At 47.8% G+C, this 27066-nt stretch overlaps 2 protein-coding genes across 10 annotated transcripts in view; one reads left to right on the forward strand and one right to left on the reverse strand.

Annotated features, from left to right (window-relative positions):
* Positions 1-4957: 4957 nt before the first annotated feature.
* GMFG (glia maturation factor gamma) lies at positions 4958-10954 on the reverse strand. 2 transcript variants are annotated; one of them, XM_082366791.1, is made up of 7 exons: positions 9686-10954; positions 9205-9301; positions 9058-9107; positions 8560-8609; positions 5838-5920; positions 5295-5368; positions 4958-5121 (listed from the first exon to the last, which is right to left on the reverse strand). In XM_082366791.1, exons 1-7 carry the CDS (start codon positions 9686-9688, stop codon positions 5050-5052), a joined length of 429 nt encoding a protein of 142 aa, XP_082222917.1. In that variant the 5' UTR covers positions 9689-10954; the 3' UTR covers positions 4958-5049. The 2 variants fall into 2 exon arrangements, with proteins under 2 accessions (XP_082222917.1, XP_082222916.1); XM_082366790.1 differs by lacking the exon at positions 9686-10954 and adding an exon at positions 9417-9628.
* Positions 10955-16553: 5599 nt separating this feature from the next.
* SAMD4B (sterile alpha motif domain containing 4B) overlaps positions 16554-27066 on the forward strand; it is a 37241-nt gene continuing 26728 nt past the window's right edge. For 2 of the 8 annotated variants that reach the window (XM_082366714.1, XM_082366720.1), the window contains exon 1: positions 16554-16721. The gene's annotated coding sequence lies outside the window, so the exon portion shown is untranslated. Of the gene's footprint in view, positions 16722-21195; positions 21217-21522; positions 21709-22631; positions 22951-27066 lie in introns of those variants that run through there. The other 6 variants (XM_082366716.1, XM_082366715.1, XM_082366718.1 and 3 more) reach the window with 6 other exon arrangements.

Here is a 27066-nt window from a genome sequence, read left to right on the forward strand (position 1 = left end):
CCCATTAGATCCCAGACCGTCCTCCCCTCCAAGGCACCCCTTGGTTTACAAAATGCCCAATTTGCCCCAGATTCTTGATCATCCTCCCCACCAGTGCTGCCCTCCTGAGGACCCAGCCTCCTCCCCATTCCTATTCTCTCTCTTGAACCCTGAAGACCCTTCCCCCTCCCTGTGACTTCTGTGGAGTCCAGAATGCCGTGTTCCTTCCTTGTTCAGACCCCTTTGCCCAACTCCTATCGAATAGCTGACCCCCAGCCCCTCTCCCACTGAGTATCTCAGGCCACTTCCCACCTCTTTTTGAGATATTCACTGGCCCCTAAACCCAGCAAGTCCTCCCCTCAAAATCTGTCTTATTGCAATTCCCCAGCTTCCTGGTGGCCCAAATCCTTCCCATTTTGAATCCCATTTGGATTCCAAGGTCTTCCCCTAAACCCCTTCCCTAAATTCTTCCTAGCCACATCATCACATGGAGCTTGCCCTGCCCCCCAGATCAAGGGCATCTCTGCGGAGCTTCCCTCTAGTGAACCTCCCTCTAGTGAAGCTCTAGTGAACCACTCACAACCATTAGATCCCCCTGGGGACACTCACAATCCCACCTCCCACCCCCTAGTCTTTAGATTTCACCATCACCACCACCATTACCACCACCACCCAGGCACCATCCCCACCTCTCACCCTGGTATTTGGTGCTCCCTGCCAGGATGTGGAGGATCAGGGCTGGGAGGACAGATGTGGGAGAATAATAACAGCAACAGCAAAAGTGGACACGTGTCCAACACTACTGTGTACCAGGAATGGATCTAAGGGCTTCACATATATGACTCCATTCACTCTTCACAGCAGCCAGATGAGGAAGTCGCATTATTATCCCCATTTTACAGATGAAGAAAATTGAGCCACAGAGAGGTTTAGTCACTTGCCTAAGGTCACACAGATGGTAAATGTCAGAACAAGATGGAGGCGAAGGGGAAAGAGGGTGAGGGCAGCCCTGGGGTGGACGGGAGTGGAAGGGGCCGGGGCGGTGAGAAGTTAATAATAAGAGACACAAAGGTATACAGAGATGGAGAAACAAAGAGCCTGAGCCCAGGCAGTGACAGCCTCACTCACAGAGCATATCTGGCCCTGTGAGCTCTGGCCCCTGCCCACCTCTTGACCTCATCCCTGACCACGCTTGTCTTTTAGCCTCAATAATGAATTTTCTCTTCTTCCAACATACCACCTCATTCCAGCCCCTTGGCCTTTGCACTCTTTTCCCCTTCCATGGCTGATCCCATCTTTTCATTCAATTCTTAATTCAAATGTAATCTCTTCAGAGATCTCTTTCCCATGACCAATTTACATCCTCACCACCACCAATTCTCCTGATGTCTGCAGATTACTTTGAAATACTTTAAAAATAAAAATGGATTAATGGATGAATAGATGGATGGCTATGTGATAAAGCAAGTACAGTCAAAACGTTAATGGTAGGGAATTCCCTGCCAGTCCAGTGGTTAAGATTCCAAGCTTCCAATGCAGGGGGCACGGGTTCAATCCCCGGTCAGGGAACTAAGATCCCACATGGCACATGGCGCAGCCAAAAAAAAAAAAAAAAAAAAAGTTAATGGTAGAATCTAGGTGGTGGATATATGGGTGTTCACTGTAAAATTATTTCAACTTTTCTGTATGTTTGAAATTCTTCATGATAAATGTTGGTGGAGAGAAAACCGGAGGACTCTTCTAGAGACTAAAGAGGCAGCAAAAAAAAAAAACTCAAATGGGTCCCACCATTTCTATCATCCCATCACCTCATTTTATTTCCTTCATAGCCCTATCACTCTTGCTAATACTCTTGTTTGCTTGTTTGTTTACCTATTTATTGTTTACTTATTTGTTTATTGCTTATTGTCTAGTCATTGAAATGTAAGCCACCTGAGGGAGGTGGCATGGGCACCAATTTTCTCCAGTGTCCAGAGTAGTAATTGGCACCCAGTAGGTGCTCGCTAAACATGTGTCCTTGAACTCCTCTTAGGAGAGGGTCTGGAAGCTAGATCTGCTGCAGACTCACTGGAGAGCCCACGCTCAGGAATAAACAGGATCTCCCAGCCTGGGGTCCCTACAAGGGGAGGGATATACCCCAGAGGCAGGGGAATGCCCCATGAGGTCAGGGAATGTGAGTTGGCCTGAAAAACAGGGCAACAGGCAGAAGCTGATAGTGTGATTATTTCCCTGGGGCCCTAATTCCTGACCTAGACCAGCTAATAGAGATCCAATCTAATTCTTCAACAACTTAGGCCCCGCCCCCAAGCAGAGGCTCCACCCTCTGTCTCTAAGGCCCCACCCCACAGCAAAATCCCTGCCCTATCTGACCTAAATAAATAATACCCCTCGGGACATCCCTGGTGGTCCAGTGGTTAAGAATCCCCCTTCCAATGCCCGGGACACGGGTTCCATCCCTGGTCGGGGAACTAAGATCTCACATGCTGCGGGGCAACTAAGCCCACATACCACAACTAGAGAGCCCATGTGCCACAACTACAGAGCCCACGCGGCCAGAGCCCACGGGCCACAACTAGAGAGAAGCCTGCGCACCCGCAAGGAAAGATCCCGCATGCCGCAACTAAGACCCGAGGCAGCCAAAAATAAATAAATAAATATTTTAAATAACACCCCTCAAGCCTAGGTCCCACCCTCACAGCCCAAGCCCCACCCCTTTACCTTAGACACCACCCTAAAATTTATAACATTCATACTTCTTCAGTCTGGGCCCTGCCCCCACCTAAGCCCCACCCCTCCACCTTAGGCTCCACTCCAAAAGCGTCAAGCTTTCAGCCTAGGCACTGGCCCTTCAGGCCTAGTTTGGGTACCCCATTCTCAGCTCCGACCTAACGTCCAGTCTTCACCTGTTCAACATAAGCCCTGCTCACATTCAAGGTTAGCAGGGAGAAGTGCCCCAGGAAAAGCCTAGGGAGCCTGGATCTGTGGGAACCTAGAGGGGAGGTTGGTGGAAAGCGAGGAGGTGGCTCCCACTTTGTACCGCCCCTCAAAGGCCTGGCCCCAAACCAAGAGCAACGCCCCATTGAGCCCACTTTGCATTGTACAGCGGTATTCTGTTCTGACCTCTTTGATTGGTCCCTCCACAAGCCCTCTACTCAAACCTACTCTGCATTGGACTGCCCCTCAGAGTCACCCTCTCTGATTGGTCCCTGCTTTCCAAACTCCTTGCTCCTGATTGGGCAAGTCCTTGCACATGCCTCTTTCTGATTGGATCGTTTGCAATCATGAAGCTGGAGGCAGACAGTTCAACTGTGGTGTGGGGGGTAGTGGGAGGAGAAAGAGGAGGTAGAGGAGGAGGAGCGGGTTCCCTGAATCCCCTGCCTAAGAGAGGGAGTGGCCGTGGACCACAGGATAGCTTTGGGTTAGAGTTCTAACTATACAGACCACTAGTTGTGTGGCTTTGAGCAACTGTTTTTGACTTCTGTGCCTCAGCTTCTTCATTTGTAAATTGGGGATAATACTGGTACCTTCTTCACGGGTTACTGTAGGAATTAAATTAGTTAATTCCTGTAAAGTGCCTATAGAAGTACCTGGCACATAGGAAGCCCTCAATCAAAGAGCTGGCTATTATTATCCATTTGATCATGTAAGTTCATGACCTTGGACAAGTCCTTTTGCCTCTCTGATCCCTGCAGACCAGGAGTTGCTGACCTCTTCATTGAATGACCCCTCCTATTTCCTCATCTCTAGCCTTCAGGAACTGAGGCTGTGCAGAGGGAGGTGTAGAGACATCCCTAGCAAGAGAAATGGGATAGGGGCACCAGCATGGGTGAAAGAGAGGAGAGGCGCTCAGCCCAACCCTCTCCCCCCAGAAAACTGAGGGCAGTGGGGATCTCTCTATAGCCCAGTGTAGAGCAATTCTATCCTGAATCCCTCATGCAAAGGGCTTGTCCTGACTGGGGACAAGGGGCAAGGGATGGGACAGAGTGGGGTGATGAGGACATGGCATGTTAAGGCTGGGAAGGAAGGGGAAGGGTTGGAGCTGGGCTTGTGGACCCTCCCCCAGGAATGACAGGGCCGGGGGAGGGGCAGCCAGGGCCCAAGGTCACTCTGTCATTGTTACCATGGCAACAGCCACCTCTCAACTAGGAACCTGGAAAAGGCTGGGAGGAGGGAGTTCCCAGGTCCCTGAATCTAGGGACAGAGAGAGGAACAATCAGAGACCCGGAGGAGAGGCAGAGAGAGACAGTGATTCAACTCTGAAGACCTGCCCATCTCAGAATCCTCAGAGCCTGGTACACTGTGGGTGATCACTGAATGTCCCTCAGAAACAGAAAGCCTTAGAGAGTCAAATACCCAGAGATGACAGAGAAAGAAAGAAGAATCTCCAGACAGGGGCAGGCAGTGTCCCTTTCCTGCCTGCTCAACCTCATACTCCTCAGGGGTCCACTGAGAGTCCTGGATCCTCTTAATCTTTCCCAGACCTGGGCCTCAGGCCTACCCAACTGCACAAACCACCCACCCCCAGCAACTCCCCAGCCCCTGAAGCTGTTATATTTCACTTTTATAGTAACTTCAACAACTTTTCTGCCTTTAAAATCTTCCGGCCTGGGGGCTCACTGAGAAAATTAGCATAGGTACAAGCTAATGCCTGCTAGGGTGGGAAGGTGAGAGGTGGGGAGACAGGCACTCTGCCTTCTTTACTCTCAGGGACGCAGGTGTCCTTGTCCCCCTTGGGAGTGGCCCCTCCACAGATTCAGATATCCTCCCAATCCCTCTAGGAGACCAGGCCTCCCTCATTTCTCCCTAGGAAATCCTGCAGGCCCCTCCCTTTCTTTCAGAGGAACAGGTACTGTATCCTCCTTTATTCCCAGGCCTCAGCAGGCGTCCACGGGATCTGCCTGACCTCTACTGGCCTAAGGCTGGTACTGCAGGACTGCCACCTACGGCCCACAGTGAGGAACAGAAACTGAGCCAGAACTGAGGGTCTCTTGAGTTCTTGCATTTTAATTTCTTTAAGGTCTCAGATGTTCAGGTCCTAGGGGGCCTGAGTTCAGGTCCCCCGCCCAGAGGTCAGCGAAAGAAAGACAACTTCTCTTGGAGCCAGGCCTCTGTGAGGTCATCAGTGGTGCGGATTTCAAACACCTGGGCAGAGAGAGGGCTCAGTATTATAATCCACTCAGGAACCGAAAACAGTGAGGACCCTGACCCCCTCCTCCTTCAGACCCAGGAACCCAGATCCCCAGCCCCCTCCTGCCTCAGACCAGGAGTCCAGACTCTCCCTCTCACACTCGGGAGCTTCAGCCCCAGGTCCAGACCTTTGTGAGCTCTGCCGTCTGCACCAGCCTGTTTTTGCTCCCTGCGTACATCATCTGTTGTTCAGGCTTGCAGCCTGTGTGGAAAAGTGAAGAAGGAAGCATAACTGGGGAATGCCAGAGTGTTCTCTAAGGCCCTAGTAATGTCCTGCAGACCCTGGAGTTTTCTAAGAGTCCCAGGAACTGTTCTAAGGAGGTCCCTGGAGGCTATAGTCAGAGTCTCCAGGTTTGTTTGGGGGCTTGAAGTTATTCTAGGGTCCCTGGAGATGGTTTGGGGCCAGACAGGGGTTTCTAGGTAAAAGGAAGAAGTGAGTTTGCTTATACGCCTCAGGACTAAGGAGGATGGGGGCTCTGTGCCTCCACCTCCACCCAATGCCCTCTCAGGACTCACACCACACTCTCACACAGGCACCTACACACATGCACACAGTCAAACAATCACCAGTCACAGGCATGCACACACACTTGCACTCAAACACACACGCTTACACACCCTCACACAGACTCTAAGACCCCCTTCTCAGGATGAGTAGAGCTGTGTCTCACCCACGGGGCTGGAGAAGATGAAACACAAGGGGTAGGACACTCGGCCATCGGCGTGCATGTACTTGTAGCTGTAGACCACGAACCTACAGCAGCAAAAGAGAATTCAAACTCAGGACTTGGCCTGGAGCCCAGGCCCAGTGCCCATTACCTGAGACCACAACCTTGAAATCTTGACTGATTCTGAGAACCTAGGGTTAACAACTGAGACCCAGGGTACTGGCCTCAAACACAATAAATGATTTTAAAAATAATAATAAAAATGGATAACTAATGAGAACCTGCTGTATTAAAAATAATTAATTAATTAATTAAATTTTTTTGAAAAGATAACATAGAAGTATACATACAGTGTATAAATGACAATTTCCCAGTTTTGATACTGCACTATAGTTAGGTAAGATGCAACCATTGGGGGAAACTGGATAAGGGGTACTGTATTTGCAACTCTCTGTGAATCTATAATAATTTCAAAATTAAAAGTCTTTTTAATAATTAAAATAATAATAATAATAATAGTAAATGCTAAATAGAACTACCATGTGATCCAGCAATTCCACTGCTGGGTAGTTATCAAAGAAAATGAAAACAATCATTCGAAAAGATATATGCACCCCATGTTTATTGCAGCATTATTTATAATAGCCAAGGTATGGAAAAAACCTAAGTGTCCATTGATGGATGAATGGATAAAGAAGATGCAGTACACACACACACACACGCGCGCGCACACACACACACACACACACACATACAATGGAATACTATTCCGCCATAAAAAAGAACGAAATCTTGCTATTTGCAACATGGATGGATGTTGAGGGCATTATGCTAAGTGAAATAAGTCAGAGAAGGATAAATGTCTTATGACCTCACTTATATGTGGAATTTAAAAAATAAAAACAAAGAAACAAACCACCAAGTTCATAAACAGAGAGAACAGATTAGTGGTTGCCGAAGGTGGGGGTGGGCGAAATGGGTGAAGGGAGTCAAAATGTACAGATTTCCAGTTATTTTATTTCCCATTATTTATTTTAAATAAGTCCTAGGGATGTGACGTACAGCATGGTAAGTATAGTTAACAATGCTGTATTGTATATTTGAAAGTTGCTAAAAGAGTAAATATTAAAAGTCCTCATCGTAAGAAAAAAAATTTTTTTAACTATGTATGGTGACAGATGTTAACTAGATTAGAGTGGTGAACGGTTTGTAATACAGTATATACAAATATCAAATCATTATGTTGTACACCTGAAACTAATATAATATGTCAAATATATCTCAATAAAAAATTTTTTTAAGAAAAAATGGCTTAGGGACTTCCCTGGCGGTCCAGTGGTTAAGACTCTGCCCCTCCACTGCAGGGGGCGCGGGTTCCATCCCTGGTCAGGGAACTAAGATCTCACATGCCAAGTGGCGTGGCCAAAATAAATAAATAATAAATAAGTAAGTGCTTATTTGATTCACAACAACCCTATGATGTAGGTACTATTATTATCCCCATACTACAGATGGGAAAATTGAGGCCCAGAGAGGCGAAGTCACTTGCCCAAGGTTCTATGGATAGATTTGAACCCAGGAAGTTGGCTGGTAGAGTATAAGTGCTCAACCACTATGCTTTACTATCCAGAGAACTAGAATCAGGGGCTGAGACTAGAGCCAGCTACATAATTTCCCAAGCCCAGTGCAAAATGAAAATGCAGGGCCCCTTGTCATAAACACAGGAGAAAGGCTTTTTTCCTTTCTTCTGCAGTCTCTCTCCAGATTGATCTTTTAAAATTTCCTATTTAAAATCACGCTGTCTTGGGCGTGGGGACACTCACAGAGGGAGTGGAAATGCTCAAAGGCACACCCTGGAACTTGTCACGCAGGGGGTGAGTGCCGATCCTGACCCTGACACTCCCTGAATCTGTAATCAGGTCCCCTGTCTGGGACAGAGGGCAGCAGCCATTGCTGGGCAATGCGGGGAGTGGGTAGCTGAGAACCCATCCAGGCTGGAGATATGAGCTGAGGGAGGCTCCAAGCCCCCAGCACATGCTCCATTGTTCCATCACACTTCACACAAAACACAGATTCAAAGATAAAACTATAAAGAATTTCAAGACAGCAGGCAGTCGTAGAGCATCAAGCCCTGCATTCAAGGCTCCCTTCTGGGTACGGGGCCCTGTGTGACTGCACTTGTCAGACGCCCAGGATGCTGGTCCTGACTGAGATCTAGAGCCTGGGATTGAGGCTCAAAGTTGTAGGGCACCCAAAATTCACCCCAGTCGAGATGAAAAATCTAAAGAGACCAGTTTTCACAGAAGTGTCAAAAAGCTCCTCCACACACGAAAGCACCAGGCTCCTCTGGCTTCACACAGGATTCTCCCCAATCATTAAAGGTCAAATAAATCCTTTGCTACTCAAAGTATTCCCTTATTTATTGAAAAATAAGGAAATTTTAACTTTTTTTTTTTAAATGAAGTAAGTGCAATGTTGAGACCAAAACCTGACACGATTTGTACAAAAAAAGCAAACTCTAACATTACATATGACTATTAGTGTAAAATTCTGCAATAAAATTTTGTTAAACAAACCAAAAGTCCTAGGACAGGAACACTTGACTTCAAAGGCATAGATCCCAAGCCCATGAATACGACTGGAACCCAAGCAGTCCCTCAGTCTGTATCCCTATCATCACCCCTCTCCCCATGGCCTGACCTTCCCCTTCCTTCCCCCAGGATACCTGGGCTGTCTCTCTGGCAACTCCATTTTTAGTTCCTCTGGAGAAATATTCTGGGGATGAGGGGAGAGAAAAAAAAAGACTGCCATTAAATGAACACTTACTGTGTGCCAAGGCACTAGTCCAAGAAATACACATGGATTAACTCATTGACCCCTCCCGAATCCCAGAGGGGTGGGTCTTATTGTTATCCCCATTTTACAGGTGAGCAAACTGAAGCCCAGAGGTGTTAAGACACTTTTCTTCTAAACCCACTACAAGGATTAAATCATTGAATCCACAGACAACCCTAAGAGGTAGGGACTGCTATCGCCATTTCACAGATGAGGAAAGAGAGACCCATACAGGTGAAGTCTCTCACCTAGGGTCACAGCTAAGCTGGGACTTGATCTCCGGGTCTTTCTGGCCCCCAATGCCAGGCTCTTAGCATCAGTCACAGTCGCTTGGGTCTCCCAGTCCCACCCTGCCCTTCTTGGAGGTCCCATCCCCCCATCCCCTCACCTGAAATTCTTCCTCCAGCACCACCATCTGCCGGTCTTTGTCCACCTTCACTGAGGAGGGAGGGCACATGGGGGTTAGACGCCCCTCCCATCTGCCCCCACGCTTGTCCCCATACCCCATCCTTCCAGGAGGGAAGATGACACTCACTTATTATGGCCGCATTGTCCGTCTCTTTCCGGAAGCGAAATTTCCTCAGCTTTTCCTTTAGCTCTGGGTCCACCTCGCACACCACCAGGGAGTCAGACTGTCAGAGGAGCCCAGCAAGAGCTGAGTCGCCTGGCCTCAGCCCTGCCCCCTTCCCCAAACCTCAGTTTCTCCATCTACTAATGAAGAGGAAGACCCAATAGCCCATAGATTGCCTTTGTGAACATCAGGAAAAGGCTTCTTTCCCTCAGGCCAGATGCTGCCCCTTGCAGAGCAGAGGCTGGACTCGAGCCCTCTCAGCAGGTGCCCTTGGGCAGCGCCCAGGGTGGACCAGGGATCTGCTTGCCTGGGGCTAAACCCGGAACCACAGTCTCTCTTCCCCCAGCCTTGACCTCCCTTCCACAGCCTGACCTTCACCCTGGCATCCTCCTAGCCCCAGCCCCACTCCAGCCCCTAGCCCTTTCCATACGACCCTGGCCCCGACCATGACTTTTCTGTCCACAGGCCTCTTCTTTTCTGGGTTCCGCTGTCCTCTAGGGGTGGGGACCAGGGCTACAGGGGGCAGGGTGTGGGGTAGGGGAAAGGTTTCATCTAACACCACATCCTGTTTATGCCCATTCTGGGACAACTGTCACAGACGACTCCTCCCCCTCCTTCCTTCCCCTCATCTGCTGGGACCTCCCAGGCTTTGCAGTCACCCAGACCGGGTTCGAATGCTGCCTTACTGTGTGGCCCTAGCTAAGTAACTTCACGCCTCTGATTCAGGATTGTTATGAGGATAAAATAGTTTCACATATCTCCCAGCATGGTGGACACACTCAATACACAGTAGGTAATGATGAGCTTTTTTTTTTTAATTTTTATTGGAGTATAGTTGATTTACAATGTTGTGTTAGTTTCAGGTGTATAGCAAAGTGAATCAGTTATACATATACATATATCCACTCTTTTTTAGATTCTTTTCCCGTATAGGTCATTACAGAGAATTGAATAGAGTTCCCTGTGCTATACAGTAGATCCTTATTAGTTATCTACTTTATGTATAGTAGTGTATATATGTCAATCCCAATTTCCCAGTTTATCCCTTCCCCTCCTTTTCCCCACTGGTAACCATAAGTTTGTTTTCTACATCTGTGACTATTTCTGTTTTGTAAATAAGGTCATTTGTACCTTTTTTTTAAGATTCCACTTATAAGAGATATATATTTGTCTCTCTCTGTCCGACTTACTTCACTCAGTATGACAATCTCTAGGTCCATCCATGTTGCTGCAAATGACATTATTTTGTTCTTTTTTATGGCTGAGTAATATTCCATTGTATGTATGTACCACATCTTCTTTACCCACTCGTCTGTCAATGGACATTAGGTTGCTTCAATGGCTTGGCTATTGTAAATAGTGCTGCACTGGGGTGCATGTATCTCTTTTTTTTTAAATAAATTTATTTATTTTAGGCTGTGTTGGGTCTTCATTGCTGTGCACGGGCTTTCCCTAGTTGCAGTCAGTGGGGGTTACTCTTCATTGCAGTGCAAGGGCTTCTCACTGCGGTGGCTTCTCTTGTTGCACAGCACAGGCTCTAGGCACGTGGGCTTCAGTAGTTGTGGCACGTGGGCTCAGTAGTTGTGGCTCACGGGCTCTAGAGAGCAGGCTCAGTAGTTGTGGTGCATGGTCTTAGTTGCTCTGCAGCATGTGGGATCTTCCCAGACCAGGGCTCGAACCTGTGTCCCTTGCATTGGCAAGCAGATTCTTAACCACTGCACCACCAGGGAAGTCCCTGGGGTGCATGTATCTTTTTGAATTATGTTTTTCTTCGGATATATGCGCAGGCATTGCTGGATCATATGGTAGTTCTATATTTAGTTTTTTAAGGAACCTCCATGCTGTTCTCCATAATGGTTGTACCAATTTACATTCCCACCAACAGTGTAGGAGGGTTCCCTTTTCTCCACACCCTCTCTAGTATTTATTATCTGTAGATTTTTTGATAATTGAATGATGAGCTCTTTAGCCCCTCCTCCAGGAAGACTTCCTGGATTCCCACCCCCCCCTCCAATCTGGAATATTTTAATTCCAGAGCTGAAAGGGGGAAATTAGAGATGTTTGCTGGTCAAACTGCCACTTATTAGGTTGATGGGGAAATGGAGAATAGAGAGGAGACTCCACAGCACCCAAGTAATGGTGAATTTTTTCCTGCAATTATTCAACCTCATGGGCCTTATAGTGGCACTACAACAATGGTGTTCCATCCTATCAGACCAATAACTCCTTTTTTATTAAGAGCATTTTGTATTGCCCCCCCCAGTTCCCATCCTGAAATGAAACTCCTAGATAATGCAACATACTTATACACATAAGTTCTCCCCCAAATCAATATAATGTCTTAATTGTCATATAAAGGAGAAATAAAAGGGAAGTAATTGATCAGAAACCTGTGCATTTCCATGAGAATATATAAGCAAACAATAGAGAATTTTTACAGGATCCAGCTCCACGATGTCTGGCTCACTGTACTGACTTCCCTCCATAGCAGTGGGCAGATCCCACCCTCTCTCACCTCCTCAAGGGCATTGCTGCAGTTGCTCTCCTTCTCCCTGCATCATCAATGTCTTCATCTCTACTGGACCTTTCCCCTCAGCCTACACGCTGTGTTATGTCTTCCATCTTAAAAACTAAAAACCCTGTCTCCTGTCCAGCCACTGCCCATTCATTTCCTTCCCTTTTCATCAAGACTTCTTTTTTTTTTTTTTTAACAAATATGTTAGCCGTTTTTTGTTTGTTTGTTTTTTTAATTTTTATTTATTTATTTATATTTATTTTTGGCTGTGTTGGGTCTTCGTTTCTGTGCGAGGGCTTTCTCTAGTTGTGGCGAGCGGGGGCCACTCTTCATCGCGGTGCGCGGGCCTCTCACTGTCGCAGCCTCTCTCGTTGCGGAGCACAGGCTCCAGACGCGCAGGCTCAGTAGTTGTGGCTCACGGGCCCAGTTGCTCCGCAGCATGTGGGATCTTCCCAGACCAGGGCTTGAACCCGTGTCCCCTGCATTGGCAGGCAGACTCTCAACCACTGCACCACCAGGGAGGCCCTCAGCAAGACTTCTTGAAAGAACTGTCCACACTCACTGCCTCCAATTTCTCCTTCCAATTCACTCTTCAACTCTCTCCCAGCAGACTCACTCCTGTCTCTCTCCAATGACATACCCTTGTCAGGGCCACCAAGGACATCTGTGGTGCTGGACCTAATGGTCAATTCTCAGTCTTCATCTGCTGTGCCCTGTCAGCCGCATCTGACACCATCCATCACACCCCGTGCCCCAAACACTTTCTTCACTTGGCTTCCAGGACACCACCCTGGCCTGGTTTTCCTCTGGCTCTTCTGGCTGTGCCTGCTCAGACCTTCTTTTTTTTTCTTAATTTCATTGAAGTATAGTTGATTTACAATGTTGTGTTAATTTCTGCTGTACAGCAAAGTGATTCCGTTATACACATACATACTTTTTTTACATATTCTTTTCCATTTTGGTTTATCACAGGATATTAAATATAGTTCCCTGCGCTATACAGTAGGAACTTGTTGTTTATCCATTCTATGTATAATAGTTTGCATCTGCTAACCCCAAACTCCCAATCCATCCCTGTCCCACGCCCCTCCAACCACAAGTCTGTTCTCTATGTCTGCGAGTCTGTTTCTGTTTCGTAGATAAGTTCATTTGTGTCACATTTTCGATTCCTCATATAAGTGATAACATATGGTATTTGTCTTTCTATTTCTGACTTAGTATGATAATCTCTAGGTCCATCCATTCATTTGTCGATGGACATTTAGGTTGTTTCCATGCCTTGGCTATTGTAAATAGTGCTGCAAGGAACATTGCAGTGCATGTATCTTCTCAAATTATAGTTTTCTCTGGATATATGCTTAGGAGTGCGATTGCAGGATCATATGTCAGCTTCCTTTTAACAGTCAGGTGTCCCAGGGGTCAGTCCTCGGTCCCCTTCTCTTTTCCATCCATCTTCCTGTCTTCCTGATAGCATCAGTTTCTTGGTTTTCAAAGGGGATACCTTAATTATTTCTCCAGCTGGGCCTCTCCCTGAACTCTAGGCTCTTATATCCAACTGTCAGTGTGACATATCCATCTGGATGTCTTAGAGTCACCCTTGACCCGTCTCTTTCCTCTGACGATGTACCTCAAAAGTTGTCAGCTCTGAACTTCAAAATATAACCAGAACTGGTCTACTTCTCCCCCTCCACAGCCCATATTCTTCTGCCTGAAATCTCACAGCAGCCTCCTGTTTCTCTGCTCCTGCCCCCCTCTCAACACTCTATTCTTCATAGGACTGTCAGAGACATCCTAAAAAAACCCAAGCCAGGAATTCCCTGGCTGTCCAGTGGTTAGGACTCTGTGCTTCCACTGCAGGGGGCACAGGTTCGATTCCTGGTCAGGGGAACTAAGATCCCGCATGCTGTGCGGTGTGGCCAAAAAAAAAAAAAAAAAAAAAAAACAAGCCAGATGACATGCCTGCCCTCTCAAAAACCCTCTCATGGCTCCACTATTATTTGGGTGAAAGCAAAAGTCCTTATAGTGGCCTTAAAAACTCTAATAAATCATCTGCCACGACCCCTCCTCCATTACCTCTTGGACCTTGTCTTTCAATACTCTCCTCTTTGCTCACTCCTCTCCACCCACACTAGCCCCTTTTTGGTTCTGTGAATGATCCTGTCACCGGGCCTTTGCACTTGCTGGCTCCTCTTTCTGGAACCCTCCTTCTTTCATGGTTCATCCCTTCACTCCTTCAGATTTCTGTTCAAATGTCACCTGATCAAAGGTGCTTTTCCCCATCTAAAACAGTGCCAACCCCATCTCTCAATCCCCTTAGCTTGCTTTTTCTCCATAGAACTTATTACCAAGTTACATTGTAAGTATTTATTTATTATTTCTGTCCCCCCAACTAGAAGGTAAGCCTCATGAAGACAGGGATTTTTGCCTGCCTCATTCACTGCTGAATTTTTAGCACTTGGAGTAGTGTCTGGCACACTTTAGGTACTCAAGAAATATTATTGAATGAATAAATGAACCAGCATCCTTAGAGCACAACCATTCTATATGGTGTGAAGGTTGTTGCTTAAATGGAGGGGGTAATGCTTAGGATTTGTGATATTCCCCCACTCTGTTTTAAAATGGCCTTTCCAGGCTTCCCTGGTGGCGCAGTGGTTAAGAACCCGCCTGCCAATGCATGGGACACGGGTTCGAGCCCTGGTCCGGGAAGATTCCCACATGCTGTGGAGCAACTAAGCCCGTGCACCACAACTACTGAGCCTGCGCTCTAGAGCCCGCAAGCCACAACTACTGAGCCCCAGTGCCACAACTACTGAAGCCCGTGCGCCTGGACCCCATGCTCCGCAACAAGAGAAGCCACTGCAATGAGAAGCCCGCGCCCTGCAACGAAGAGTAGCCCGTGCTCGCCACAACTAGAGAGAGCCCGAGAGCAGCAACGAAGACCCAACGCAGCCAAAAATAAATAAATAAAATTTTTAATTAAAAAAAAAATGTTTTTTAGTAAAAATAAATAAAATGGCCTTTCCTCACAGCGTCTGAGATGCCATGTTTTCCTGGTTTTCTTCCTCCTCTCGCTCTGGCTGCTCCTTCTCAATCTTTGTTGAGAGTGTCAATTCCTTTGCTCAAACCTTATACGTCTCCTCTTCTCAAGGTTCTGTCCAGTCCTTGTCTCCATTCCTCCTTCATACCCTCCGCAGGATAGGTCACTAACTCCCACAGCTTCAATTACCATCTTTGATCATCCTCAGATCTTGGTTTCCAGCCCCAATTTTTCTCTTAAGCCCTAGACCCAGGGGTGTGGAGCCGCCTAAACCCTGATGCTGGGTGGCACACACTGGGCTCAGCATCTTCCTAACCTGCTTCTCCTTTGGGTCTCCTTCTCAGGGAAGCCCCTAATCCCCCCAACCTTCTAGCCAGAGGGCCTCGTCTTGGACTTCTCCCTCCCTACCCCTCTGCGGCCACCCAGTCCCAGAGCAGGTTCCCCGGGCCTCCTGGGCATGCATCCCTGCCACCCACTCCTCCTCCCCTCCCCACAGTCCCACCCTGGTGCAAACGCCCCTCTCCTACCCCAGCTGCCTCCCTGGACTCTCCAGCTCCAGTTCTATTTCCTCCAATCCATCTTCCATATAGAAGCCAGAGACATCTTTCCAAACCCCCACTGACTCTCCTTGGCTTGAAGCCCTTCCATGGCTCCTCAGTGTCCTCGGGACAAATCCAAACTCTCTCAAGTGGCCAAACTTTTGGCCGCGGTGAACTCTATGTTCCACTCCGACTGCCTTTCTTTGGGTTCCTCTAACAACCACGCCTCTGTCACCTGACAGCCCGCTCTGCTTAGTTCACGCTGATCCAGGACAGTGTGCGGAATGAATAGGTTACAACAGTCAGAGCAACAACTCCCACTTATTGAAGGCTTTGCGCCCAGCGCTTTATCAACATATTTTTTTTAAATTTATTTATTTTATTTATTTATTTTTGCCTGCATTGGGTCTTCCGTTGCAGTGCGCGGGCTTCTCATTGCGGTGGCTTCTCTTGTGCAGCACAGGCTCTAGGCGCGCGGGCTTCAGTAGTTGTAGCACGTGGGCTCTAGAGCCTAGGCTCAGTAGCTGTGGCACACAGGCTTAGTTGCTCCCGGACCAGGGCTCGAACCATTGTTCCCTGTATCTGCAGGCGGATTCTTAACCACTGCGCCACCAGGGAAGCCCTGCCCAGCGCTTTTAAATGCTTCCTCTCTTTCAATTCCTATCTGAGAGAAGAAGCAACAGGCTCAGAGACGGTTGCGGTGGGAAAGTTGAGACTCCAGCAGCCGGAGCGGTTACTTGCTACCTGGACGGTCAGGTGGTGGCGGGGCTCAGGCCTAGAGCGGAGCGTGCAGGCGAGGCGCACAGCTGGGCCTTGAACGCCAGAATCAGGAATTGTGACTTAGCTCGAGGCCGTTGAGGTAGACGCGAGCGAGACTGCCCCCTGCGGGCCGGGAGGCCCAATCCCGGGCTCCGCCGGGCTCCGCCGGGCCCGTTGCCCGTGGCAACGCCGCGCGCGCCCCGCCCCTTCCCCGCCCGCCGTGCCGACTGCCCGTCAGCCGCGCAGCCGGCCAATCCCACTGAGCGGGGGGCGGGCCTCGTGAGCCTCGTTGAACCCCCGCGGCCCCCTTCTCCGCTGGGACCCCGCCTTTCTCCGCGCACACCTCCCGCCCTTCGGGCTGCCCTCGCAGCCCGTTGGCGGGCGCACCGTTCCTCACCGCGGCGTCAGCTAATGCCGGCGCGCGGCAGTCCCGTCGGGGCGGGGCCAGGGGCGGTGACGCACGGCGCGGTGACGCAGCGCGACGGCGGCGGTGGCGGCGGCGGTGGTCGGTGCGGGAGGAGGGAGGGGAGCTCGCGGGCCGGAGAGGGGGCGACGGCAGTGGCGGAGGCCTGAGGAGGCCCGGGCGGCGGCGGCGGCGGAGGCCGAGGCGGCGGCGGCGGAGGCCGAGGCGGTGAGTGGCGGGCAGGGTCGGGCGGACGCGGGGCGGCGGCGGGTCGGAGCGCGCGGGGCTCACCTCGGGGCGCCCCAGGCCGCGGGCGGCCCCGCCCCCTCAGGGACCCCGGGAGGCGGCGGGCGCGGAGCGCGGGCCTCCGAGGTCCCGACCCTCGAGAGAATCTCCCACACCCATTCCCCGAGTCGCCCTCACAGGCCGCTTCTCGAGCTTCTCTCCGAAATTCTCGCCCCTCGGGGTGGCCGGGGGGCCCGGCAGCAGCCTATCTCGTGACCCTCCAGGTGTACCTCAGACACGTCCCTGGAGGGCACGCCCACAGACCCCCCGAATCCTCCCGAAGTCCTCCGTCCCCTCCCGCGGTGCGAAAGCTTTCCCGAGAGGCCACCCCTGTTATTTCCACGTCTGCTCCAGACCCTGTCCTACGCCTCAAAAATCTTCCTCAGAGAACCCTCGTCTGGTCCCAGATCCCCCATCCTCCTTCTCCGTCCAGAAATATTCCCCCGGGGCCACTCCTCATATTCCAATGATATGTGTCAGATATCTTCTCCAGGAACCTCCCTCGTAAGCCCTAAAAATCTCTTTCAGATCAGAGATTCCCCGAAATCCCCTCCAGACCCCGTACATTCCAGAAATCTCCCCCAGCGACCTACTTCGCACATCCCAACAGTCTCCCCCAGACTTCCTTCTCACACATCCCAAGAATTTTCCCTCCCACCTACCCCCATACCAGAAATCGCCTTGGAGATTTTCCACTCATAGCCCCCAAATCTCAGAGCCCCTCCCCCTGGAATCCTCCAGAATGCTCCTGATGTCCCCTGAAAATCTTCCTCAGAGACTCTCTGAAATGGCCTCGGATCCTCAAAACTCACTTGGAGCGCCCCCCCGCCCCCCCCCCCGCCAATCCATCTCCCATATACACTCCGCCTTGACATATCCCGAAAGTCATCCCTTTGGCCCCTCCCACAGGTCCCCAAAATCTCTCCCAAAGACCTCCTCATGTTTCTCAAATCTCACCACCCTGAAATGCTCTAGAGATCACCCTCAGATACCCCAGAAATCTTCCCCTGAGACCCTCCTCACTTATCCCAAAACTCTCCTCCAGAGATTCCCTGAAATCTCTGGAGAACTCTTCTTCCACATTCCACAAGTCTCTTCCAAAACCCTTTTTATGTATCCCAAATCTCCTAGTAACCCACACAAAATGTTCCAGAAATTGCTTCCTCAGGACTCCAAAAGGTTTCCTTATAGTTTCTCTCTGATATTTTCTAGAATCGCTCTTCGAATCCCCCTTTCAAAATCTCTCCTTCTAGACCTACTTTCAGATGAACTTTCTTCCTCACAACCCCTGTAAACCCTAAGACCCTCTCTTCACGACCCCTCTGAGATGCAGGTTTTCAAGACCTCCTTCTGTCTTCACAGAGACCCCAGCAACCCCCTTGAGCCCTCTGAGATATGCCCTTGAAATCCCTCCCAGAGACCCTTCCGGCACAGAGACCCTTGAATCAGCACTTAGAGACCTCCTGCCTTACTATGAGACTTTTCCTGGATAATTCCCTCCCTGAACTCACCCTCACAGCTTCCCTCAAATCCTCTAGAACCATCTGTAGAAGACCCCCAGCACCAACCAGCTCCTTTTCTTAGAAAGTCCCAGAATTTTTGTTTGAAAAACCCTCTACTCTGACGTTCCCATATTCCCCCACCCGAAGACCCACCTTCCCCGTATATCCTATTGAGACCTTTACTCAGAGATTTCTCATCTGAGCTCTTTGAGAGTTGTTCCTACAAAGGTGTCTGTCATCCTACTCCAGTAAATCTAAGATCTCTCACAGAAGACCACACCTCCACAGACTCCCTTTAGAGAATTGTCTCCAGAATTGCTGTGCATCAACAACCCCAGCACTTTGTGAGACTTCCTCAGAACACTGTCTCTCAGATTCTCCCTCTGACATCCCCAAGAAACCTTATTCAGGGCCCTGTCAGATATACCCCTTTTAGAACCCCCATTTACACCCTCTCATCTCCTCCATTCTCTTTCCTCTGAAACCAACTTAGAGATCCTTCTCAGATCTGAGCCTCCTTCCCCCATTATCCCACCATAGGCCCCCAGCATCCTACAGACTCCCCCTCTCAAGAGCCTCTATGTCCCCTTTTATTAAACAGATCCTCAAGAGATACCCTCACCTCTTGAAATCCCAGCCCTCAGAGATCTTTCTCTCAGACCATATTTCTTAGGTTCTATCTTCATAGACCCCTCCTCCCTTTAGATCTTCCCTTCAGAGAGATGGAGAGACCCTTAACACCTTCCTTAGACTCTTTTTTTTTTTTTTTAAGGTTTTTATTTTTTTGGCTGCGCTGCAAGGCTTGTGGGATTTTAGTTCCCTGACCAGGGATTGAACCCAGGCCCTCGGCATTGGGAGCATGGAGTCCTAACCACTGAACCACCAGGGAATCCCCACCCTCCTTAGACTCTCCTTGAGGACTCCCCCGATTTTCCTCTCTGAAGCCTTCTCCTTCCTTTTTCCATTTTGAGGGCCTCCTCACAAAAGAATCCCTCCCCCTGTAGTAGTGGTTCTCGAAGTGTTTTCCCTGGACCAGCAACATCAGCATCACCTGAGAACTTGTTAGAAATGCAAATTCTTAGGTCCCAACCCAGACCTGCTGAATCAGAAAACCTAGGGGTAGGGCCCAGCTCTTTTTAGGAACCTTCCTGGTGATTCTCATCCATGCTCAAGTTTGAGAGCCACTGCCCTCTAAGAGGATTTCCCTTTCCCCACAGAAAGCCCCGCTGAAAGATATCTCAGGGTATGCCTCTGTGCCCTACTGCCCACCCCCATTTTCCTGGGAGTCCCCTTTGTGAAGTACCTGCCCTCCAGAAGATTCCTTACCCTCTTTGAAAGGTTTCTGGCTTCTCCACAAGGTTACCCCACCCTCTGAGCAATTACTTCATATTCCGCCTTTGAATGGTTCCCTTTCAGATCTTCCTCAGCATTTTCTTCTTCTGGCTTCCCCTCCACCCCTCCATACCATCCCCTTTCTGTGCTTCTGCTTCAAGTTGATCCCTCCTTGAACACACATGTCCATCTCTTCTCCTTATCTATTCCTCATCTATTCTCCACATAGGCACCCTTGCCTTAAGGCACCTTCCAGTCTTTTCATTCTCTGTGTCTTACTGCCCAGAGCCTTCCATTGTACTTCTTAGAGCACTGCTCATCTTCTTCCTTGTAGTTTTTCATGTACTTGTCCACTCACCCTCACTGGACTGGGAGTTTGGGAAGTACCAGGATGTAACTTGTTCTTCTCTGAATCCCACAAGCTAGGATCGTTCCCTCTGTAAGTTATTAGGAATCATTGGCTCATGGGCAGCTCTTCCTGCATTTGGTCAGAAATCTCTGAGTTCCTTACTCTCACTCCCCATTCAGGTTCAACACACCTTACCCACCACCTCCTCTCCTCTTACCTCTTTTATTCTCTCTACCCAGCTCCTTTTGCCACTCCTCCTAGGAGAGGCTGCCTTCCCCACCTTCTCTCATCTGGAACTTTTCTTTGTGCTGTTTCCTGATTCTTAGCTACCCCACGTCCTATTCCTGGGGATCTGCCTCACCCCATCCTAGTTGGCTTCTCAGCCCTCCTCAGCCTTTGTAGGTCTGGGGCCTCCACAGGGCTCTCAACTTTCTCCAAGGGTTTTTGTTTCTCTCTAAGTTTCAGAAGAATAAACAGATCATGAGGTAAATACTGGGGCTGGCCTTCAGGGAGCTCACAGTACAGTAGAGAGGTTGGGCAGGTACACGGGCCAGAACGTGAGGTACAAATTATATACTGTGGAAATTTGGCAGTGAGAGAAGGCACCCTCTATCTGGAAAGACTTCATAGAAGAGGTGGTATTTGTTCTGGGTGCTGTTCCACAAGAGTTGGGATGAGGATGAGTGGCCTTCCAGGCAGAGGAAGCAGCTTATGCAGTGGGTGAAAGACAAGAAAGACTCTTCATCTCTAACCCATGGCATCTCTTCTCTTCACCTAAAGGACAGAGGTGAAAGAAAACAGATCTCTTCCATCTGCATTGTATTTGCCAGTTGCACTTTAGTGACCCACAGAGTAGTAATGTTAATGACCACTGTTTATTGAGTAATTATTATCTGCCAGTCACTGTTTAAGTGCTTCACATGTATTGTCTCATCTCATATTCACAGGAACTCTATGAGGTAGGTAAACTGTGATTATCCTCATTTTAGAAAGGATGAAATTGAGGACAGGTGGCACAAATAGAAGGTCTCTGGGCTCTGTCCGTCCCAGGATGATGGTGTCTGGGGTCAGAGAGTTGGATTTTCTGTTCAGATAGGGTTGGGTGCAATGGGGCATTGTAGTGTAGTGATTAAGTATGCAGACTCTGGGGCCAGACAGGATTTGCATCCCACATCATTGCTTACCCCCTGTTTTGTGACCTAGGACAAGTTATTGAACTTCTCTGGTCCTTAGTTTCCAGAGTTGAAAAATGAAGGTAATAATGATCTCTTACTTCATAGAACTATTATAAGGATTAAATAAGTTAATGTGTATAAAGTATTTAGAACAATGCCCTGTATATAAGTGCTCAGTTTTAGCAAAAAAAAAAAAAATAAGTTCATATCAATCAAGACTCTAAAGATATAGGTGACAGTACATTAGCTCAAACTGGTTTAATAAAAGAGAATTAATTGGCTCATGTTACTGAAAAGTCCAGAACTAGTATGGCTCTAGACCTCCCTGCATCCAGGAGTTCAAACAATCTTCCTAGTAATCTCTCCCCATTTCTCCACTGACTTAGCTTCATCCTCAACTGGTTTCTGCTTTGTGACAACAAAGATGACCCTCAGCAACCGTAGGCTTAAACCCTACCTTCTTAGCAGTCTCAGTGGAAAGAGAACTCTTTCCTGAGAGCCCCAGTTTGAAAACAGTTTCCTCTCTGAATAAGTGTGAAATGGTGACAGAAGATCCTTTGAGACATGTTTAGGTGAGCGGCACTCTTAGAGACTCTCTTGCTTGCTAAACCAGATAGGACTGTGATTCCATCCCATGACCTTTCTGAGGGTTGATGGTAGTCCCCGTCTTCACTGTTCCCCAGCCCCAATCATTCTCTTCTCTATGGCCGTTTGGATCCAGAGAGAGTTTATGGCTGGTCTGACCCCACCAGACTTTCCTTTGGGATCTCACTGGGAGAAACAGGAATGAGATGATTGGCCTGGTTTGGTTATAGCCTTGGGGTAGTGGAATCCAAGAGTACTCATGTTCAGTTCCCTACCTCAGCTGTGGGTTTCTAGGGCTCAGAACTTTAGAAGAAGTTAAGTAGATTACTGTGAGTAGAGTTTTGTTTTGTTTGTTTTAGGGTAAATTTGTTGAATAGAGTCTGGTCGAGGGCAAGTAACAGAACAGCAGTGTAGAGTGTGCACATCTCAAACGTCTCCAGCAATTAAACAATTTATGAAAGCACTTTTCTAGGTACTGGAGATACAGCAGTGAATGAAACAGTCAAGGTCTTAGAGCTCTTGGGTCTTATATTCTGATGGAGGGAAGATATATAAACAAAAGAAATCAGATAGTGATATGTGCTATGAAGGAATTAAAACAGTGGGAAGGGGGTGGGAGGTTGGCCACTGTACACAGGGTGGTCAGAATTGGCCTCTTAGAGGAGGTGACAGTTGAGCCTGATAACCTGAAAAATGAGAAGGCACCAGTTGTGGGAAGATCTAAGAGCTGGGCATTCTAATCTAAGCATTGTTACATGTGGAGAAAGGACTGCTGCAAGGTGGGGAAATTTTTCACAGATGCTTACTGAGGGTCTTACTGAGGGTTATGTGCCAGGTACTATTCTAGGAATTGAAAATGTAGCCGTGAATAATACAGCCACAGTCTTCCTTTCCCTCGTGGATCTTACAGTCTAGATGTTTCCGGAAGAGCTGCAGCCTTTGAAGAAACACTTTTTGACGACGATATCAGACCAAAGACTCCTTCCTACTGGGGAGATGAGGAAGATTGGGGCACACATGAACCCAGATCTGATTGATGAGAAGGAACCAACCATGTGATGATCTGGGGAAGAACATTTCGGGTAGAGGGGTCAGCCAGTGCAAAACCCCTGAGATGTGTTCAAGGAACATCAAGGAGATCGGTGTGGCTGAAGCATAAGTGAAGCAGAAGGGGCAAGGGCTTGGAGTGGTTGACAGAGGCCAGATCATGTGGGGCCTTGTGGGCCATGGTAAGGAGTTTACATTTTCACGTAAGAGCATTGTGAAGCTATTAGAGGATTTTTTTTTTTTTTTTTTTTTTTTTTTTTTTTTGTGGCTGCGTTGGGTCTGTTGCTGCGCACGGGCTTTCTCTAGTTGTGGCGAGTGGGGGCTACTCTTCGTTGCGGTGCGTGCACTTCTCATTGCAGTGGCTTCTCTTGTTGCGGAGCACAGGCTCTAGGCGCACAGGCTTCAATAGTTGTGGCACGTGGGCTCAGTACTTGTGGCTCGTGGGCTCCAGAGTGCAGGCTCAGTAGTTGTGACTCATGGGCTTAGTTGCTCCGCGGCATGTGGGATCTTCCCGGACCAGGGATCGAACCGTGTCCGCTGCATTGACAGGCGGATTCTTAACCACTGCACCACCAGGGAAGTCCCTATTAGAGGATTTTTAAAGCAAGACTGTGACATTCGTTTGCTTGTTTGTTTGTAAAGAAAGTTCACTGGTTTCTGCAAGGAAAGCAGGGGCAAGAATGGAAGCAGGAGGCAATACATTTGTCCAGATGAGAAAAGATGATGACTTGAATATGGTGATGGTAGTAAAAATGGAGAGATACAGATACATGTTCCATGTTGAGAAAATAGGAGTTAATGATGGGATTAGAGAAAGAGGAATGAATCCAGGATGATGATACTAGCTAACAACTCTGTGAGGGTATTTATGCCTCATAACACTATGAGAGTAGGTACTATTATTAAACCCATTTTACAGATGAAAAAACAGACACTGCAAGGTAAAATCATTTGTCCCAAATTATGCAGGTTTCCCAGAGCTCCCCAGGCTCTGTTATCTTCCAGGAGGCCCTGCCTGGCTTCTCCCCTCCTCTCCTTCCCTCCTCCAGGACCATTCATACAAAAGCCTCATTCTTGGCTGAGGCAATAATATACATATTTTGTATACATATTTCAGGAGTTTCTGAAAATAATGGTTGGTTTTCACAAGAGAGAAGTTGGGCTCCCTTGGCTTCTGACATTCTCCTGTTCTTCTCAAGTTGGGATAGTGAGTTAACCTTAGGTAACTAGCCTATTACTTTACTCATGAAATGAACAAGTTCCTCCAAGGCCTATGTGGATGCTGTAGAAAGGCTAGGGATAGGTGGGAAGGCTAATAGGACCCTCCCGTTATTTGTCCAGAGATGTTGGCGTTAAAGGGTGTATGCTTTGGTCCAGCTTTCCAGGCAGTGGAAGGGAACTTATAAATATATATAAATATATAATATATAAACTTATATATATAAACTTATAAATATATATATATTTATAAGTTTATATAAATATAAATAAATACGCTGTAGCATTATTTGCAGGAAGAAGCAAGAGCTCTAAAGCCAGAGTGCTTGGCCTTAAAAATCTCAGCTTAGCTGTGTGCAGTCTTGGGTAAGTGACTTGACCTTCTCTGTGCCTCAGTGTCTTCATCTGTAAAGTGAGAATACTATTATATACATATATATATTTATATTTATAGCTTTTGAGATCAGATGAGCTCATCCACGGAAAGCTATTAGCATAAGGCCTGGCACATGATACAATAATATATGATGTGAAGACATTTGAAGCATCATGCTAGGTGTTTTTATATATATTCTTTCATTTCATTCTTACAACAAGCTTCACTGAGGAAGAAACTGAGTTACTTGCCAAAGGTCAACACAGCAAGTTAGTATCAGTAGGAGAGCTCTGGTTCAGCCAGGTCTCACTCCACAGTGCTGCTTGTGGATGAGGAGAGCTGACCTCCAGAGGCGCCTCCTGTATGTGGGCTGCTTTTCACTGGGGCCAAAGAAAGAGTCCAGTGGACGGTTTTTCCTGGAACCTCTTAGCCAATTTTTGACTCCATTTCCCACCCTCCAGGGTTAGAAGATGCTTCTCAAGAAGGTTACTTGGTCTCTTAGAGACCAAGTATGGCAGCCATATTGTTGGACTATTTGAAAGACTTCACCATAGGGGTTCCCCTCTAGTGTCTTTTCTCAAAGGCAGGGAGTCATTTTTGGTCACTTATGTGAGAGACTAGAGCAGCAGATAGAGACTAGAGCAGTGGTGAATTCTCTTGTATGGGAGCAGTCAAGGCTTAAAGTTGAAACTTTAAGTGGTAGAAACCCAGCTCAAACTGACCTCAACCCAAAAGGAATTTATTGGTCCATGTAACTGAAAAGTCTGGGATGGGGAGGTGGGGTGGGAGGCTTCAGGCTAACTGGAGACAGGTCTTCAGATGATGTGAGCAGGTCTCTCTTTTTCTCCCCTCTTTTGACTCTGCTTTCATCTGTATTGGCTTCATTCTGAGTTAGGCCCTCACTGTGAGGTAGCAGAAGTGGCAACCAGGAATATCAGGAGATGTTGTATAATCTGAGCAACCCTAACCAAGAACTTATTTTCCCCAATATTTCCAGCAAAAGTCCAGGGAGGCCTTTCCTTGGCCAGGCTTTACTCCATGTATGCTCCTAGATCCAAGAAAGACAGTTAATTCTCCAAAGGGAATTTAGGGGCCTGGTACCAGAAGATGGGCATGGATGTTTGGCAGACAAATCCACCAGAATCCATCATAGTAATTTGCTACCACATTAAGATGTCTTCAAATAGTCAGGGCTGATGCCTCTTCCCTAGCCAATCTCACCAAGCCAGGTCTTCCTTTCTCACTGTTGCCAAGCACGCAGGAGAGGAGGTAGCTGGAGGCCTCTGGCTTTTTGATGGAAGAAAGCCATCCAGTCCTCCTCTCCAGTCACCATCCAGACCAAACAGACCAAACACCCAGCATTCTTCTCCTGTCCAAAACATAGGAACACTTCCTTTAGGGATGATTTTTATTGAAGTATAGTTGATTTACAATGTTGTGTTAGTTTCTGGTGTACAGCAAAGTGAATCAGTTAAGTGTGTGTGTGTGTGTGTGTGTATTCTTTTTCATATTCTTTTCCATTAGGGTTTATTACAAGATACTGAATATAGTTCCCTGTGCTATACAGTAGGACCTTGTTGTTTTATCTATTTTGTATATAGTAGTTCGTATCTGCTAATCCCAAACTCCTAACTTGTCCCTCCCCTAATAGTATATTCTTAAAAGTGACTGTTTGTTACCTAAAGCCCCAGTGTTTCTTGAGGACTGTCCAAGCTATACTTGGGCACTAGATCCTCTCTACCAATCATGTTTCCTGAGCAGTGGGGTGGCTTAAACGTGTAGGACCTTCTCTACACCCTCGAGAGGGATGGTTATCGGACTTTTGGTCTTACCACAGTTTGTGTCTATCTGGTCTAAGGACTGCAGGCCACAGGCTTTGTTTGTTCTGTATAGTGGTTCATTGTTGCTCTTTTAATATGGATTATTTTCCAACATTTAAAAGTAGGGGAATTTTATTTAAAAATCCAGATTTCTGGCTCCTCTTTAAAAATATATATAATAATCTAAGACCTAACAATACTGGACCCAAATTCCTACATGGCAGCAGTTGATTAGAGCTAAATAGTAACTTCTCCCTTTAGACAGGGTGTGTGCTTTCCAGCTCACCATAGTCCTCACCAGCCTGCTCCATTCAAAACCTGGCCTTGTAAGCATCATGTTTGAGATCCTGCTGTGTCCCAAGGCTTTGCTTCTAGCATTTGGCTCGGGGGAAGAAACTGGATTAATGTTCAGTCAACAGTTTATTTAGGGGGCACAGTGCTGTTGCTTGGGAATAGTAACAACCCAGTAAAAGTGTTTATAGGAAAGAGTGTGCACAACTTTGGTCTGTTTGTGGATTTGGTCATCTTTTTGCCGTAAACGCTGTTGGCATAGCAAACCTCCCATCACAGTTGTTCCCTCTGAAATAGTAACATGTCCTTCTATCTTATGAGTTGCCACCCAGTGAAGGAATCCCTCCCACTCCCAAGGGATATTCATCCAGCCTCTGCTTGACCACTTCCAGCAGCCAGGGAGCTTATTACCTCCTCATATGGCAGCCAGTTCCATTCTTGGACAGATACATTATTTTAAAATTCTTCCTTATGTTGAGGCAGCTGCTGTCTCCTTGGGACTGAAAGCCACAAAATGCTGGAGCTGGGAAGGGAAACTGATTTTTTTCAGGCACATGAGCTACCACTCATCCATCCCGTATCCAGGGCAAACA

This window comes from Balaenoptera borealis, assembly GCF_965194805.1.
Source record: "Balaenoptera borealis genome assembly, chromosome: 19".
NCBI lineage: Eukaryota > Metazoa > Chordata > Mammalia > Artiodactyla > Balaenopteridae > Balaenoptera > Balaenoptera borealis.